The sequence below is a fragment of the Talpa occidentalis genome, unplaced genomic scaffold (genome assembly GCF_014898055.3).
Source record: "Talpa occidentalis isolate TD23 unplaced genomic scaffold, MPIMG_talOcc4v2.1 talOcc4.11, whole genome shotgun sequence".
Classification (NCBI taxonomy): Eukaryota; Metazoa; Chordata; class Mammalia; order Eulipotyphla; family Talpidae; genus Talpa; species Talpa occidentalis.
In genome coordinates, this window is record NW_023601104.1 from 98,769,345 (window position 1) to 98,786,657 (window position 17,313).

Here is a 17,313-nt window from a genome sequence, read left to right on the forward strand (position 1 = left end):
CCAGGACTGGAACATGAAACACACAAAATGCCTGGGCGGCAGCTTACGGCGCCAGAAAGGAGTGTTAAACACACACTCCCACGGCGTCCGAGACACTGCAGGGTCGAAGGAACTTTCCCTGCTGGCCTTGTGGACAAACAGCCAGGGCGGGCAGTGAACTTCACCTTGCGGTGGGGCAGTGATGGCTCAGGCCTGAGCTTTCTTAGCCTGAGCCAGGCCACTGAGGGACCACGCTGAGCGCTGGTGTGGGGTGAGCGTGGGGCCAGGTAAAGGAGCACCTGTGTCCTTGAGGCAAGTGGTGCCTAAGCCCGCAGCCAGTCCCTCAGCAGGATCGGAGCCACCCAGCCTGGCTGGGTCCCTGATCAAACGCAGGCCCAGAGGGAGGCGATCTGCCAGGTTAACCGGACAGCCAGAAGCTGGGGAGGGGCAGCTTCCTGGCTTCCTGGCTTCCTGTTGGGCTCCAGGTGTTCCTCACCCCCCAACTTACTGATGCGCGTGACACGTGGTTGGTAAAGAAAAGTCAGCTGAACTGTGAGCAAGAAAGGAAAGGTCCAGGAGGGTAGCAGAACCATTTTTATTGCTGGTCTTCCTGGGGGCAGCGAGGACACATGGTGAGCAGGATGGGCCCTGCTGTGTGGCTGGGGCCTTGACGTGTAGGCTGGGGCCTTGCTGTGTAGACTGGGGGGCCTTGCTGTGTGGACTGCGGAGCCTTGCTGTGTGAGCTGGGGGGCCTTGCTGTGCGGGCTGGGGACCATAAGTGCAGGGTTGGCCTCAGGTCTCCTCCAGCATCTTGTCTGCAGGGGGTGCCAGGGAGCTGTTACAAGGCCATCACAGCGCCACCAACAAGGGCAGAGCCAGTGGAGCCCAGCAGCAGTTTGGACGACAGGGAGAGTCCAGCAGCGCCTGAGGACAAGCACAGGGAGAACAGCGTCAGGTGGTCAGTGCAGCTCACGTAGGGTCACAGAATCCAGGGCCCTCAGGAGGGCCTGAGGTGGAAGCTCCACCCATCACCTCCTTCTGAGGCCCAAACACCCACCAGTCTCCCAGTGAAAGCAACACCTGGAGCTTCCAGCGGGGGAAGACAGAACTCCAGGTGGGGGGAGAGACCCCCAGCCTCTCTGCTCTGGGCCGGGTAGGCCGGAACCGGCACACACCCAGGCCAGAGCGCCGCCACCTGCTCTGATGTCCCTCAGAAAAACCCAGAGAGGGCCTCCCTGGTGGCGCAGGCGGTTGAGCGCCACACTGTGAAGCTGTCGCAGCCTCTGCAGCACGAGTTCCATCCCCAGCTGGCCGGCGAGAATCCCAATGGCGCTGCAGACCTCTCCTGTCTTGCCTGCTGCCCCCTCAGCAGTGTGTTTCGTCAGTCTGCCTGTTCTGCTCCCCACTCTGTCTCTGGTGAATCCCCACACCCTCCTGTGCATCTGGCCTGTATGCCAGTTCTTGTATAAATGAATAAATCTTAAAAAAAAAAAATTTTTTAAAACACACAAAACACAATTTTTTTTTTTTTTTTTTGTGGGACCCCCGCCAGTGGCCTGGGAACGAACTGGCGCTGCAGCCTCAACCGCTGTGCCACCAGGGGAGGCCCACAAAACATAATTTTTAAAAAAAGAAAAATAGAAAAACCCAGAGAGGGAGGCAGAAGGTGAGACAGGAGTGAGACTGCGGTCAGGGCCTCCAGTGGGGCCTGGACACTGAGATTAGTTCCTCTCTCCCTCCACAGCCAGCCCCCAAGGACACTGACCTGCAGACTGCAGAATGGCCACCAGGCTGCCGGCCGGCACTCCACCCCCGTTGGCGATGGCCACCAATGACATCATCTTGGCCGCCAGGGAGGACGCAGCGATTCCGGAGCTGGTGAAGCCCAGGGCGGTCAGGACTGCAGGTGCAGCCGTCACAGACACAGCTGGGGAGACAAAAGTTGTGTCCATGGGAGGCTCAGGGGAAGCACCACTTCCCCAAAATCATCTCCACCACACATACACACATGGAGTCCAGCCCGAGGACCCAGGAGGACTGGAAAGGGGCACACTGGACTTCAGGCCACAGGCATGGCCACGGGGAGGGGGGAAGCAGAGGGGTGACTGGGGATCCCTGGGCCCTGGGCGGGCTCCCGTCTGCAGATCGACCATCCTAGGGAAAGTCGCCAGCCCTCGTGGCCTCGTGTCTGCTGGAACCTGCATGTGTGCAAGCTTCGAGCTTCACAGACAGAACCTTTACCACCAGCAAGTCTTCCCAGGGGCCTAGTGTCAGGGAGGACCAGGTTCTGAGCTGGAGCAACCCGGGGTCCGTGGCGTCACGACAGACCTTCGGGAGGCCCTGGACCCAGGTCTCCGGGCTATGGCGTCTCTCTGACGCCCACCACCTTCATGCTCAGTGCCCAGTTTGGCCGTGGAGCCTCACCATGACCCTGATTGGGCAATAGGGGTGGTGTTTCAGGGGAGGAAGCAGGACTCAGAGGAGCTCAAGGGCACAGCCAAGGTCACACAGGCTATGCCAGAGCAGTTGGGCCCTGCAGTACCGCCTCCATGGCAGAGTCCATGGCACTCCGGGCTTCGCCTCCCTGCCCTTGGGTCCACTCCTGGCCACCTGCTGGTCTCCATCATCTCCTTCCCCCCTGACCACCTCCATGAGGCCTGGAGCAAAGATGGGCATGGACAAGGCCCGTGGCTCCCCCAAAAGGGCTCAGAGCCCCATCCCTCAGATACTCACCTCCTCCAAGTACAGCTGCAAGAGCCTTGACTGGAAAACAAAGGGAGCTTCTGTGAATGGATCACACTGGCTTCCCCTCCACTCCGAGTCCCTCATCTACTATGATTTGGGAGTGAACACAGGAGGGCAGGATCCCTAGCCCCTCCTCCAGGAAGCCTTCCCAGAGTTTCCCAATCAGACTCGTCCTTATCCCTCTGACTGAAGCCACACACAGCCCTGGAGCACGCTAAGGTGCTTATGAGCCTGAGACCCACACACTGGGGGAGGGGAGAGCTGGGGCGGGATGGTGGGGAGGGACAATCTGGTCATCTTAAAACGACCTGTAGATGGGCCCGTGGGTCAGGATTCCCCACCATGCACAGAAGGAGGCGCTCAGCCACTCCCCGGGGTGGTGGTGGGGGAAGGAGAGATGGGTGTGAGCATCAACCACCCAGAGCACAGAGGGTCCCCGGCCTGCTGGAGCCAGGGCTCAGAATGCAGGTAGAAGAGTTTGCTGCTCCGCTTTGTGGACGGGGCGTGGGGGTGGCTGGGCTGGCCGGCTCAAGGCCTACCTGGGTGAGCAGGCAGAAGGCCGGGAAGGGGGGTGTCATCTGGCGGCCTGACTGCGGGACCCCACCATCCTGTCAGGGGCCTGGCCCTTCTGGACTCTTCAGGACAGGCTTGGCCCTAAAGCCTCTTCCAGGCAGAGCCTTGGGCTGTGTGTTCTACCTCCTGTCCCAGCAGGGGGCCTCAGTGCTCCCAGCTCACTCCTGGGGGGAGGGGGGTGTCCAGGAGCCCAGGTGATGGGTCCCTCATGTCAATAGCTGTGCAAGCTGAGGAATCCTATCTTGGCAGACTCGAAGGACTGGGCTTGGCACAGCGCTGACCTCCCCGGCGCCCTTCCTTGGCTGAGCTAAGCCCAGGGGTGAGTGACCCAGGACCATTACCTGCCAGAGGGGACACTGTCAGGGCACAGGCAGAGGATCCCAGCACAGAGGAGGCTTTCAGGGAGCCCAGCAAGGGTCCGAGGGTGGACAAGGCCTGAGTCAGGGCGGCCTGGGATGGCAGGGAGCTCCCTAGAGGAGGGAGGAGGGAGGGTGAGGCTGAGCTGGGGGCAGGGGGGGGGGTCCCTGCCCACAGGCACCAGCTGTTGGTGCTGGGGGGGCTGGAGGAGCCCCAGGCCCACGGCCCAGTGAAGAAGGGAGAGGGCGATGCCCTCCCAGCACCGAGCAGCTCCCCATCCCGGACACGACTCGGATACCAGGCTCGGCTCCGCTGAGGGCGCCCCGCGCGCCCGCCCAGAGCACCCACACGGCTCCCCGCCCGGCAGAGACGTCGGTGAGCAGGATCCCCGGGGAACAGGAAAGGAGCTGACTGTGGGGTGAGCGGCCCGCGGGAGGCAGACACCCACAGTAGGGCAGGAACCCGGAGGGGCTTCCCAGGAGCTCATGACGACAACGGGCCTGAACCCGGGAGTCAGGCCACAGCAGCTGCGGCTCTGGGCTCCGGCGGGACACGCGGGCTGAGCGCTGCTGGGCGGGTGGGCAGCACCCAGCTCAGAGCTGCCGGTGAAGCTGGGCGCGCGAGCCAGAGCGCCGGCCCCAGCTCAGACCCCCTCGGAGGGGACCAGGTCCACAGGGAAGGGGGCCACCTCCCGGGCCCCCCCAGTCCTGTCCCCTTCTGGCCAGGCAGACCCCCGGGGAGGACAGGATGGAGCAGGGAGGCTGTAGGAGAGGCCACCCTCGGCCTCCCTGGGGCTCCCTCCCATACCGGACCCTGGGCTCCCCCCACCTCCTGCCACCTCCTCACCCCAGCAAGCCCTCCGGGGATCACTCACCCACTGAGGAAAGTCCGACCAGGACGCTGCCAGAGGCTGCCCCACTCACTTTAATCAGACTTGCTGCCGACATCACTTTGGAGGCCAGGGAGGAGGCCAGGACGCCTGCCTGGAGGAAGGCCATGACGCAGCAGGTGACCGGCACTCACTGGAGCCCACCTGTGGGCAGGAGAGGGACGTCAGAGCCAGCCCCAACACCGCCTTGGAAAAGGGGGTTCAGAGGGACAGACAGGCTGTGTGGGTTCCGTGGGCAGCGGCCTGGAGAGGAGCACGTGTGGGCTTTGGGGTGACAGATGGACCCGTGTTAGGGGAGGGCTGGGTGGCTCTGTGGGGCCTCATGTTAGTCCACGCGGGGGCTGCATCCTTCCTTGGAAAGCACCAGCGTCCGCTGTGGGGAAGCGCTGGACGCCCTCCACCACCAAGAGCCACTCAGGAAGCACAGGATTCAGGGAATTCAAACCAACTCATCCTGAGGGCGCAAATCATGAGGAGGATGCTCTGGTTCCCCCTCATTCCATCTGCACACAGGCACTCACACACACACTAACACACCCTCACACACCCTCATACACGCACACACACACACATCAGGAAGATGCGATCACACAGCATCTCACAGACAGGAGATGCCCTCTGGACTCTGATTCTTCCTTGAAAGCTTATCTTACCCTCTGTTCTCTCACCCCACCTGCCCCCAGGCCTGAGGGCACCGTCAGGAGCCTGCAGCAAGGACAGACTCCTAGTCCCGGAGCCCCAGGACACAGGGCCAAGAGGGGCAGGGAGACCTCTGCTCTGGGGCAGAGCCTGAGGAGAAAGCCTGGACCAGATGCCCCCTTGGGGCTTGCACTGGCTGAGCTTCCCACCCCTCCCCAGCTGGGGCCACAGGAAAAAGCAGCCCATGCCCACCCTCCTGCCCCTATCTGACCAGGAATAGCAGAATCCGAAAGTGTGGAAGTGACCACGCAGTCTTGCCTGTGGTCTGATCCTTTTGTCTGCTGAGCCAGGCTAAAGTAGCTGCAGCAGAGTGACGCACCGCCCCCCAGCGCTGCAGGCAGCCAGTGGGATAAGTTTCATTTCCTCGGGAAACCGAAACTGTTCTTTCCAATTTCATCAGAAAAAACTCCAGGTGTGGTAGAGATTGTTTCCCTATTAACAATGGATCCTCAGGCCTGGGGTTTGCACAATGCCATCTCTGAGCATCAACATTCTGTGGGGTGACCAAGATGTCCAGAGGCAGCAGATGAAAGAACCCCATGCCAACCACGTGTAGCTGCTGAGTCAACCTTGCCTGGAGCTCACTGCTTTGGCTCATTTCAGTTCAGTAGGCCAAGACAACCCTTGCTTCTGAGCCACTGATAATCAAGTTTCCAGGACTCAGAAATGCATAATCCTTAAGTAAAAGACACCTCCTCCAGGATGTCTTCAGAGTGTTGGCTTGAATAAATTGAAGCCAACACAGTGAGTTTATTCAAGAATCAAGGCAGAAACAGCCTCCAGAGAGCTGTGGGAAAGCAGCCTGAGAGCCCAGCGTCTTGAGAGGATTATGCAGTTTGCAAGGAGAAATAGTTCCAGTTTTGCAAAGAAAGTGGGCAGGGGTCGAGTTAACGTGCTAACCTGATGTTGTCTACGTGTTGAGGGGCAAAGAAGCCTGTTCCAAGGACCCTGATTATTTACAACAGCGTCTGGGGCCTGGGGGTCCTGCCATGTCACCTCTGGGCGTCAACATTCAGAAGTGACTGCTCTGTCCCAGGCAGCGGGTTCCACACGCTCACTTGGTCACAAGCACACGTTTCCCTGGGCCCATTTCCTTCAGGGCCAGACCCACTGAGTCGAGACTCGGGCGCAGTCCTTATAGGGACGGGGCCAGGGGTACCTGCTCCCTGTTCAGCTGGGGTTAAATGCTGCACCTCCCCCTGCAGTGACCTTTAGGGCTAATGGCTTTTGCCACGATCCCTAGGTCAGGCTGGGCAAGGAACCAGCTCGCAGGGGGAGAACAGCAAACCGCCCCCCGAAGACATAGATAAGACGGAAGCCTGTTGAAAGATAACGACCCCAAGGAGCCACTACAGGAATGCTGACCGCAGGGAACCTTATCTCACCTTCTCAAGGCCCACAAACTTTATTCTAATACAACTGTCTCTCTAAAATCTTTTCTCTTTCTAAAATCTTTTCTCTTTCTCTGTCTAAAAAGGTCATTGGTTTGCTGATTAAAAAAGAACATACAAAATCTAATAACTAGGCTAATTCAAATGAAACGTTGCTAAACACTGTGTATTAATAAAACTGTTAGCTTAATAATTTCTCTGTTATATGCTTAGCCTTGTTAGTATTAATCTTAATGATAAAAATATTACATTGTGAAAAGTAAAACTCAACCGTGCTAATTAATAGTAATTTAGTGGTAGTGAGTAGTTTAAACAAAAAAGTAATCACATAAAACAAAAAAAAAAATTTTTTTTTTTTTGTTAATGATAAGCTAAACCTATAAGCAAGCTGATTTCTTCACTGATGTTTGCCATTCCTAAGCCTTTAGAAAACATATATATACTGGTCACCAACTCAAAGAAAATTACACTCAGATTTTCACTCTCTTGAAGTGTGTCTGTTTGTCATTTCTTTCGCCAACGCCCTGACCACCCTGCACGCTTCTCTCAACCCTGAGGCGGCCTCATCGTCTACTGCTGTGCAGGTCCGCGGCAGTTAAAGCAGCAGCAACTAGACTGATCTCTTCCTTCCTGTCCTGCAGGCGGTGCAGCCGACCCTGTGAAAGTGCCGCACTCAGGGTGTGACCGTATCACTTGGGGGGAAGTGGGTGACATCTTCAAAACGAGGGACTTAAAATGCACTGAGGTAGCTCGCGGTTCCACGGGCCAGCAGTTTAGGAGGAGGTTTGGGCCCAGCGGGCGCCCTGTCACATCCACAGGCAGCCCTGGGCCGGCTCCCCAGATGTGAGCTCACCTGGAGCCTGTCCAGGCCCCCCAGGAACAGGTGGGTGACACGGTGCCCGTTGCACGACTCTCATCCAGCAGCCCAGCCAGATGCCAGGGGAGGAAACCAGCTGCACTCTTGGGGGGAGGAGCTGTGGGGCACAGGGTGGGGAATGAGGGACCGGAAGGGTGAGCATGTGCTCCCTACTCTCATTGAGCAAGATCCTAACACTGTCACCTGTGAGCTTCCTAGGCCCCAACAATGCCCACCCAGCAGAGAGGACCCGTCGGGTCCACGGGGGCCACTGGCCCTGGGTAGAGCCCTGAGGGCAGCTGGGAGTCGGGGGACACTGAGGCAGGGTCCCAGGGAGAGAGGCTGTTGGGGGAGGGACAGGAAGGAAGCACAGACACGAAGCACACACAGGCCAGAGTGGGGACCTGGCCCGAGGGCCTGCAACCCATAGGCCGTGGTCCCAGCCCCGGTCTGAAGGGGGAACAGGCGTCCCGAAGCTGGGGTGGCTGACACGCCTTTCCAGGCAGGTGGCACATGGGCAGGACACCTGGCAGCTGGCCCCGGGAAGGGCACACTGGGGCCTCTGGAAGTGAGGGGCCCGCATTGGTCACCTCTGGGAGCCCCGTGACCAGGAGGTGGCCCGTCCCTCCCGCAGGGCCTGTCCAGTCCCGGGTGGGGGTTGGGGGGCTGATGTCCTGCTCTGGGCCAAGGAGGGCAGAGGCCCTGGATAGAGGCAGCCTGATCCCAGGGGGAAGGGCCCCCCGGCAGCAGACGCAGCGCTGTGACTTCCAGGTCCTGAAGCAGACCCCGAATCCTGGGCGCGGAGGACGGGGCCTTCCCAGGCCAGACGGGAGTGGGAGGCTGTGAACAGAGCCGGCTGCTGTCACAGCTCCCACGCTCCTTCCCGGCGAGGCCCTGCCCGGCACCGCCCGCAGAGCACCCCCCACCGCCAGCCCACGCGCCGACACAGCACCACGCTCGTGGAGGGTCTCGGCCGCTCGTCTTTATTTTTTGTGCTTCTTTGAATAATTTGAGTCGCCATGGCTGTACGTTAGACCTGCGCCTGGAACCCTGGGGAACACCTCCATGTTGGAGCCCGCTGCTGCTTCGTGCGCCTCGCTGCTTAGAAAGGAGTGTTCATTCTTCCTAAATAAACAACAGCGCCCCAACAGCGGACCCAACAGTCCCCAGGATGACGTTGGATATTGTAGACAATCCAGCCATGCCTGGAAGGGAAGAGAAGGTGTGAGCACAGGCAACAGGGGCCCTGGGTGACTGGCCAAGGAGAGGAGTCAAGACACCGGGGCCTTGGGAAGCCCGAGAACCCACAAATGCCCCCAGGCGACTCCCTGCTCTGCTCCCTGCACCCCTGCATCTGCTGAGGGGACAGGCTGCTGCAGTAGCTCCCCAAAGAGCGGCATCCACTCTGCGGGGAGCCCCCTGGGACAGGTGCACCTGCGGGAGACGGCCGGTGCCTCGCCTTCCCCGGAGAGGCTGAGCCCCCAGAGGGCGGGACCTGCCCAGCAGTTCTGGGTTTTGTCCGGAAGGCGACCTCCCGCCTCACCCGGGCCCAGACACCCACACCTCCACGCCGGGCCAGGGAGGGTGGGGGCGGGGACGCCGAAGACAGGGCGGGAGGGCACAGGTGGGCCTCCCTCTCCTCCTGCTGCCAGGACACTGACCTGCGGACTGCCCAATGGCCACCAGGCTGCCGGCCGCCACGCCGCCCCCGTTGGCGATGGCCGCGGCTGACATCATCTTGGCCGCCACAGAGCCGGCGGCGATTCCTGCCCCCGTGAAGCCTACGGCGCCCAGCAGCACGGGTGCAGCCACCACCGCTGCAACTGTGGAGAAAAGAACCTGTAGGTTGACCCAGTGGAACAGACAGCCCCTCATGTGCCTGACACCGATGGGGTCGGGGTGGGGTTCTTCCAGGCTCTGTGAGGACGGAGCCCGGGCACAGGACGGCTGTGGACCTGGGAACCTCCACTAGGTGGGCACCACGAGAAGCTAGACCCCAATGCCCCTTCCCTGCCCCTATTTTCCTGGGACACCGGAGAGCTCCCCTCTCCTCCCTGGGCCTCAGGGCCCCCAGTGACAAATACATGCAGCTGAGGAAGCAGAGGCCCCCCCAAGCCCCCTGTAAGCACAGAAGCATCCTGCCCCAAACATAGGGGGACAGCAGAGAACCCCAGACTGCCTCCCTGTGCAGGTGGTGGGTGGGGCCGCCCTCTGCCCCCAGACCCTGCTGCAGCAGGTGGGGTCCCCAGGGCGCCCTCCCTCTCTGGAGCAGGCAGTCTTGCTCCATGGGGGCGCCATGGAAGGTTCCGTCCCTGCACGGTCCAGCGTGGCGGCCACGTGGGCTGTGAGCACTTGGCATGTGGCCAGGTGACAGCAGTGAGTTCTTCCCTGGAATTCTGGGTGCTGAATTGGGGACCCTCGTCTACACTCCAGCTGGGAACCTCCGAGCTCAGTGGATGAGTTTCCAGGGTTTGCAAAGCAGTTCTGAGAACGGGCAGCTCATTCTCTCCAACCTCCAGAGGAAATCCTGGCCTCCCTCCCAGGGTTGGCTCCTGGCCTGAGAGAGCTCAATGTCCCGTCCAGGAGGGCAGGCTTTGCACCTGCACCCGACTGCCCTCGGCTGTGCTTTGGATCCTGTGTGCCAAGGCTTGTCTTCTGGAATCTTCTACCTTTATCCCTTGCCCACTGCTTCCAGATCCAACAAACTCTTCTGGCTGGTGGCCCATGGTCACTTCCCCCGGTAGCCCAGGCCCAGGGGCAGATGCTGTTTGAGTTCCTTCCCAGGAGACTCACCTCCTCCAACCGCTGCACCAATCATCACAGCTAGCGAGAAAAGACAGTCTGTGAGCACACCAGCCCTTTATCCCAGGTCCTCCTACAGGAGGGTCTCTGAATGGAATCTCAGAAGAGTTCCAATGTGGCTGCAAGAGGGGCTTGCCTGACCTATTCCACCCTTTCCAGAGAAGTCTACTGGAAATGCAGAGTGGATGGAGAATACCAGAGCTCTGTGATGCTCTCGATGGTGAAGGGCACCCACCTTGAACAGGTTCCACGCTGCCCTTTGACCAAAACATTGGGTTTTATTCCCTCAAAACACCAAAAACAAAGGGAGAAAGCAAAAAAAGCATGCTGTTTTCCTCTGCAAGTCAGTGTCTCCTAAACATTTGTGTTCTTCCAATCCATATCCCAGGACACAGGCTGTAGTGAAAGCCCCCAAGCTCCAGGCTCAACCTCCTTGTCACCTTCTGCACGAGGCATCCCCACCTGCCCCCTGACATCACCGTGTCTTTTCTCAGCGTCCTATCTGTGACTGGCACCACGGGCAGCACCGGGCACAGATGCCTGGGCAGTGCAGATTTACTTACGAGGGGAGAGGGTCATTTGAAAGGGAGGAACAACATGCTTGGGTAGTGGACAGCAGGCCCCCTGGGATTTCAGGATCCTTGGGAGAGAGCTCAGCAGCTCCCCAGGAAAAGGGCCTTGGTGTAGTCAGGGTGGGCAAAGGTTCAATGTCAGCCTCAGGCCCCCTGCTCACTCCCCAGCATCTCTTTAATTCATGTTCATGACTCACCATTCCTGTCCCCCATCACTCCTTCTGACCTATCTTATTCATTTCAGCTCTGCAGAAATGACATTGTCAACCATCTGGTCTTTCTGTTGTCACTTCTCACTTCTGAAACTCTCGAACTCATGCCCTCAGCCCCCGAGAGCCATAAGCCACATGTGACTATGGAAATACACTAATTAAAATGAAATAAAATTAATCTCAGTTCTCAGTCAGACTGGACCCAGCTCCAGTGCTCAGTAGTCACATGTGGCTCCCACATTGGACAGCACAGAGAACAGGCTCATCATCCAGAAAGTTCTATGGACAGAGCTGCCCTAGATCTTGTTGTTAACAAGACCTGCTCCCCTTATGATGACATCCAGGCCTCTAGAGCCCCCGCTGCTGCCTCCTGTTACAGATTCTGCCTCTAACTCTGCCTCACGTACCCCGTCCGCTGGGTCCTCCGTCTCCATGTTAGTTCCTGGGGTTGCTGTCACCACCACCACCACGGGTAGGAGTCTGTTCCCCACAGATCGGGGATTAGAAGTTGGAATCTAGGTGTCGGCAGGGCCATGTGCTCCCTGAAGGCTGGAGGGGAGGATCCTCCTGCCTCTTCCAGGCCCTGGCATCTCCCCTATGTGCTCCCCACTTGTCTGTGTCTCTTCTTCCCTTGGACACTGGTCAGATTGCATTAAGGGCCCAGCCTATTCCAGGGAGAACTCAACTCAGTTTTTAGTTTACCTGCACCTGCAGACTCAGAAAGAGGTTCTGAGTTTTAGGCTGGTTGTGTCTTTCCAGGAGGTCACATTATAACCCGCCACACAGCACTCCCTCATCCACATGCTCCCCACCCTACTCACCATCAGCTTCCACACCCACTGAGCACAAGTGCCCTCCCAGCCCTGCCCCTCCTGCTCCGCCCTGGGGCTCCTCCATCCCCTCCAGTCTCTGTTCTCATCACACCCTCTCTCCAAGGGCACCCGGACCTCACACCTTCCTCTGCCCTTCAGCCTCCTCCCACCTACCCTCACTTCCCATTTCTCTAAGGAAATGAAGGCAACCTGGGGAGACCTTCCGGGGAGCCCACCCCAGGTTTATCCTCCCCTGCCCCTGCCCCTCGCTCCCCGGCCCTCCTGCTTCTGCACTGACAGGCGCCTGCTCTGCCCACGCGGCTCGGCCCCGCTGCTCCCTGCTCACACCGTGGCTCCTGCCCGCTCCCCCTGGCTTCTGCCCACCACCGTCTCCCTGTCCTTGGAGACCACTCTGCCTCCTACCTGACCTACCACCCGCCTCCCACCTGCCTCCCACCTAACCCACCGTGAAGGCGCCTCCCCCACACCCCGTCCCCCTCCGCCCGCCGCCCGGCTCTCTGCTCCTCGGGGCCAAGCTCCTGGCGCTAGTTCAGGCAGGGGCAGTAGCAGGGTGGTTGGGCACCCACACCCCAGAGCTGTGGGACCCCGAGCAACAATCCACCTGCCCTGGTCCCCCTCAATGTGCAAGGCAACGTCAGTGTGCCCCTCACAGGTGAGGGGACTTGTTGGAAGAACAGGATGTGAGTAAGAACTCAGGACACGTGCACAGGCCCCATCACCGCCTCTTCTCCCTGCAGACCACGACTGCCCTCCCTGTCCTTGTCCTCATGAAAGGGGCTCACCAAGACCCCCCAACCCTGCGAAGCCCTTCAGAGCACCCCGCTCAGTCTTCCCCTTACTCGCTCTCGGCTGACCTGACACGGGGTGACTCCTCTTCCTCAAGGCCGCTTTGTCGTGGGTGACCTTGTGTCTCCCAAAGACACGCTCAGTCCTCAGCCTGCTTCAATGAATGCGACCTCATTGGCTAATAGCGTCTTTCCAGAGGCAATTAGCATTAAGTGGGGATGACAATGCTGACATGGGGGGCCCGAGTCCCCGGACAGGACCGCTGTCCTATTCCCAAGAGGGAAAGGGATTGGAGGCCCAGAGACACCCGGGAGACAAGGAAGACAGAGGGCAGTGATGGCGCCACCAGCCAGGGAACAGCCAGGACGCCGGCAGCCCCTGGGAACTAGAAAGAGCACAGCACTGGCTCTCCCCTGGGGCCTCCTGGGGAGCAGCCCCTCTGTGCCCACAGTCCAGAGCCCAAGCGCTTTAACAAAGGGCCAGTGGTCTGGCTTGTGAGTCCCTCCCCAAGCTCCCTGCTGTGCTTGGCCCCTGGGCACTGAGTGGAAGCCATTTCCTGTGCCCTGATGCTGACCACTTAGCAGCCAGTGGAAACCAGCCAAGGGAACCACAAGTGACCTGGAGCAGGAAGGCCTGGGCAGGGCGCTCTCATGCAGGCAGGCGCACTGGCCAGCCCTGCAGCACTTGCCTTGCCTGCAGGCCCAGCGGGAGGGCGTGTCCTCCACCCAGAGCAGGAAGCTGTCTGCTCTGAGCCTGCCCAGCAACAAGCAACAAGGCCGCCAATAAGGAGCAGGAGCGCTGGGGAGCAGCCAGGAGATGTGGTCAGCTCCCTGCACTCTGGCCTCCTCTGGCGCCTCTGGCTTCCTACAGCCCCTCCCAATCCTCTTCCCACCCTGAAGAGCAAGAGTCCCTGCTCTGGGTCTCTGTAGTTCCTTGTATTTGGCCACATTAAAATGAGCATGTCCCTGTTGCCTGAGCCCGGGCAGCCCCGCTTCAGAGTGGACACTGCACGGCCCGCCCAGAGCCTGGGATGAGACCTGGCCTGGAGGCTCCCAGGGGCAGCGGGAGGAGCCCAACCCGGGAATCGAAACTTGCCCAGGCCTGCGGGCTGCAGCCAGCAGCTCAGGGTGTGGCCACTGGACTCTCACTGGCAACAAGCCCGCCGAGCCTGTGCCCCTGCCTGACCGGGAGCTGAGCCTGCAGGGCTTGGGGAAGAGGCCGGGGTGGTGAAGGGCCTGCACACTTATTCTGATGTGCCCTGGTGCTGGGCCCCCAGAGTGGGCCAATCCTCCCTCTGCTGCCCTTAGATAAACAAGGCAAGGGAGACCCAGAGAGGGCAGCTGGTGGGTCTGGGTCACCAGCCCGTTGGGGGGCAGACCTGGGACCCGCAGCACGGTTCCTCCTGTCCTAAAGCTTCATTTGCTCACTCATCTCCAGGGTGCACGCACCCCTTTTCTGACAGGGACGGGTCTTCAATACCATCAGCCTAGGTGGTTGAGCAGGCAGTGGGGGTGGGTAAAGTCTGTGGATTAATGCCTAGGAACCAGTTACCTGCCATTGCCTTCGAGTGAGTCGTAGGGCGCCCTGGAAGGCCGTCCTCATCTGGAAAAGAAACAGAGGGGAACAAGCGGGTGGTCAGCTGCAGGGCCAGAGAGCCCAGCACCCCCGGGGTTTAGGAGTTCCAGGCACCGACACACAGCGTCCTTTGCCGTTTCCTGACGCTCCATAGACTCTGATGTGGGACGGGGACCTCTGGAGCAGCTGGGCTGAGAGGTGGCAGGAAAACTTAGAGGTAAATTCAAGGAGAAGGGAGGGAAAGAGACCTGGTCCCCACCTGAGGGTAGGGCAAGACAAAGAGAAAGACAGTCTACCCCAAGGGGAAGAGGGAGCCCCTTGGGCCCAGGGCCCACATGGGGAGGGGCAGCCTTATGAAGATCCCAGCCTTTTGCCACAGGTCAGCGCACTCAGCGCCTGCCCAGACTGAGGCTAGGGAGCTCCAAAGAACCCCCAAAAAGCAACAGGCATTTCACAGCAGTATTTATGATAAAGACACACAGATGCAAGAGAACTTTGGCTTTCAGGGAGGGGAGAATTTTGGCGGAAAGGGAAGAGAAACAGTGACAATAAGCGAATAGACTCGGGACCGGGCCTCCCTGGAATGAGTGGAGTCAGCCTGGAGTGAAGAACTCGGCTCACGCCCGAGCTCCAGCCCTGAGCTCCTGCAGAGCGCAGCGGACGCCTGTGCGAGCGTGTCTGTGAAGAGGCCAAGGAGGTGGACGCCAGGGGTGGGGCCGGGAGAGCCAAGAGCCAGAGCGCAGGACCCCACACAGCGCCTCTCAGGCCAGGCCAGAGGGGACCCAAGCCCCGAAGGAAGGAGGCCAGGGCCTGGGCCCAGCCATGGTCCTCGCTCCCTCTGGTCCTTCTGAGAAAAAGCCAGGCCGACACCCAGGGCAGGACGGGAGGGGGAGGAGAGGTTGCAGGGGATGCCACCCTCACCCTTCCGAGGGGACCCCGGCGAGACCCCCAGTGGTCCCCTCCCCCTCCTCACCCCTGACTAGTCCCTCCCAGGAAAGGACAGCCAGGTTCCCGGCCAGCGCCCCCCACCCCCAGGGCCCCCCGACCCAGCGTCCGCCTGCCCCGGCCCCCCTCATCCCTCTGGGCATGACCTTGCAGGCCAGTGGGGATGCTAAGTTGCCTGTCTCGGCTAAAACCATGATGGAGGAGTAACAAAAACCTGCTGGAGCTGAAACTGCCCAAATGGAAGACTTTTTCCGGGGTGGGAGGGGAGGCTACAGAACTGGGTTAGAGGCCCCCTGTGTTGAAAAACTCCAAAGATACAGGGGGATCTAGAAGCTTCTGTAATTCTGTGGGCAGTGGGCCTGGAGAGGATGCTGGTATAAATGTTGGGGTCACAATGGACCTTGTTAGGGGAGAGCAGGGGGGTGTCGAGGGCAGGAATTCATTTTATCAGATGGGCCCAGGCTACCAACGGAAGACGCCAGGGCCAGACTAGTTGATATGCTGGAATGCCCGGAAATTTCCACAGAACAAGTTAAAAGCTACCAAACTCAGGAAATCAGAACCAATTGTTTTTAAGACCATTGTTTTAAAACCAATTGTTTTACTAAGGTCAAGGCACTCTGGGCTCCTGAGTGGGAGGCGCTGGCCAGGAACCTGGCTGTCCTTTCCTGGGAGGGACTAGCCAGGGGTGAGGAGTGGGGAGGAGACCACAAGGGGTCTCCCCAGGGGCCCCTCGGAGGGGTGAGGGTGCCATGATGTAACACCCTCTTCATGATGGAAAGTGACTCATCGGAGGTCACAGGCAAAGTGAGGCAGGACCCGGTGCAGCGGCTTCTAGAACAGGGACTGTTCCAGAACAGTCTGGGTTCTGACTGGGCTCCTCCTGAGGGTCGGCTCTTCCCTCAGCCTCTCTCTCACTGTCCCAGCCCCCAAGCCTGAGGGAAACCAGGACAAGCACAGAATCCTCATTTCCAGCATCCCAGAACCCAGGGGCAGGCAGGGGCTTGAATCCTTCCTTCCAGAAACCCTCTTCTCTGAACATAGTGTCCTGATGACCACTCCAGTAACAGTCTGCAGGCAGGCCCCTCCTGTCCCCCACGTCCCTCCTGTCCCCGGCACTGGCTGAGCACAGCCCGCCACCCACACAAGTTGGGGACAGTGGTAGAAGCAGCCCCAGCCCGCCCCTCTCCATCTTACCAAAGAAGAAGTAGAACTGAAGAGGAAGGGCTGAGTGCAAGATGAGCCCAGCCGGCCTGCCCCTGCTGAGCTCCTTTACAGCTCCTGCATCAGAGCAGAACACGCCCCCGGGGACATCCACAGCCAATGATATAGGTTTTGTTTGCTCAGGAAACTGAAACACAGACTTTACCCTTCTTCTGTCAAAGAAAAATCCAGGTGTGGGAGAGATCATTTTCCAATCACTTCCTGGACCCCAAGATCCCACCAAATGCCAACTTTCTCTGCTGCATGACGGCCAACAGTTGAAAGAGCCAGACACACACCTGCTCCCTCCTTCTCGCTCACAGCCCCTCAGCTATGCCCTGTGCACCACCTGGAGTGTTTCCAGGTGCTCTAGAAGTTATACGACAGCCAACACCTGCTTCCTCAAGGACTCCAGCGTGACAGAGGCAGTGAACACAGCCTGAGATTTCCGCCTCATCACCTCTCTCTGCCTGCCCACCCCCACTAGTAACCACTCTCTAGAATTCATTCTTGATTTTGCCCATGCACAGGTTTGTGCTTTGAGAGGATACTTATGTTAAATTCAGAACATCCGGGCCTCCTCGGTGGCGCAGCGGTTGAGCGCTGGGTTGCGAAGCTGCCCGCAGCCTCTGCAGTGCCGGTTCGATCCCCGGCTGCTCCCCGGCCACTGCAGGAGGGTCCCGCATGGCGCGCAGACCTCTCCTGCTGCCCGCTGCTCCCCTCAGCAGTGTACTTCGGTCCTTCTGCCTGCTCTGCTCCCCGCTCTGGCTCTGGTGAATTCTCTCACCCTCCCGTGCTTCTGACTGTACCCAGTGCTTGTATAAATAATAAATAAATAAATCTTTAAAAAAAATTTCAGAACATCCTTGCCACCTGTTAAATGTTCATGGTATTTC

At 59.4% G+C, this 17,313-nt stretch overlaps 2 protein-coding genes across 3 annotated transcripts; both read right to left on the reverse strand.

Annotated features, from left to right (window-relative positions):
* Nucleotides 1–523: 523 nt before the first annotated feature.
* On the reverse strand, nucleotides 524–5,549 carry LOC119239431 (interferon alpha-inducible protein 27, mitochondrial-like). Of its 2 annotated transcripts, none has more exons than XM_037503984.2 (6): nucleotides 5,454–5,549; nucleotides 4,529–4,687; nucleotides 3,639–3,767; nucleotides 2,713–2,742; nucleotides 1,745–1,906; nucleotides 524–903 (listed from the first exon to the last, which is right to left on the reverse strand). In XM_037503984.2, exons 2-6 carry the CDS (start codon nucleotides 4,650–4,652, stop codon nucleotides 818–820), a joined length of 531 nt encoding a protein of 176 aa, XP_037359881.1. In that variant the 5' UTR covers nucleotides 4,653–4,687; nucleotides 5,454–5,549; the 3' UTR covers nucleotides 524–817. The 2 variants fall into 2 exon arrangements, with proteins under 2 accessions (XP_037359881.1, XP_054548713.1); XM_054692738.1 differs by lacking the exon at nucleotides 5,454–5,549 and adding an exon at nucleotides 5,197–5,381.
* A 2,867-nt stretch (nucleotides 5,550–8,416) lies between these two features.
* On the reverse strand, nucleotides 8,417–16,788 carry LOC119239436 (interferon alpha-inducible protein 27-like protein 2A). The gene is made up of 5 exons (XM_037503994.2): nucleotides 16,412–16,788; nucleotides 14,246–14,296; nucleotides 10,283–10,312; nucleotides 9,151–9,312; nucleotides 8,417–8,694 (listed from the first exon to the last, which is right to left on the reverse strand). The coding sequence occupies exons 1-5, from the start codon at nucleotides 16,623–16,625 to the stop codon at nucleotides 8,615–8,617; spliced, it is 537 nt and encodes a 178-aa protein (XP_037359891.1). The 5' UTR covers nucleotides 16,626–16,788; the 3' UTR covers nucleotides 8,417–8,614.
* Between the last annotated feature and the right edge of the window lie 525 nt (nucleotides 16,789–17,313).

Bases quoted from the DNA above. Each gene is read 5' to 3' on its own strand.
- LOC119239436 (XM_037503994.2), bottom strand. From the start codon at position 16,625: ATGATCTCTCCCACACCTGGATTTTTCTTTGACAGAAGAAGGGTAAAG. The intron at 10,313-14,245 runs GTAACTGGTTCC...TTTTCTCGCTAG, and splicing joins TCACTCGAAGGCAATGGCAG to CTGTGATGATTGGTGCAGCG. The intron at 8,695-9,150 runs GTCAGTGTCCTG...CTTCCCTTCCAG, and splicing joins GGCCATTGGGCAGTCCGCAG to GCATGGCTGGATTGTCTACA.
- LOC119239431 (XM_037503984.2), bottom strand. From the start codon at position 4,652: ATGGCCTTCCTCCAGGCAGGCGTCCTGGCCTCCTCCCTGGCCTCCAAA. The intron at 2,743-3,638 runs GTAATGGTCCTG...TTTGTTTTCCAG, and splicing joins GACAGTGTCCCCTCTGGCAG to TCAAGGCTCTTGCAGCTGTA. The intron at 904-1,744 runs GTCAGTGTCCTT...GCTTGTCCTCAG, and splicing joins GGCCATTCTGCAGTCTGCAG to GCGCTGCTGGACTCTCCCTG.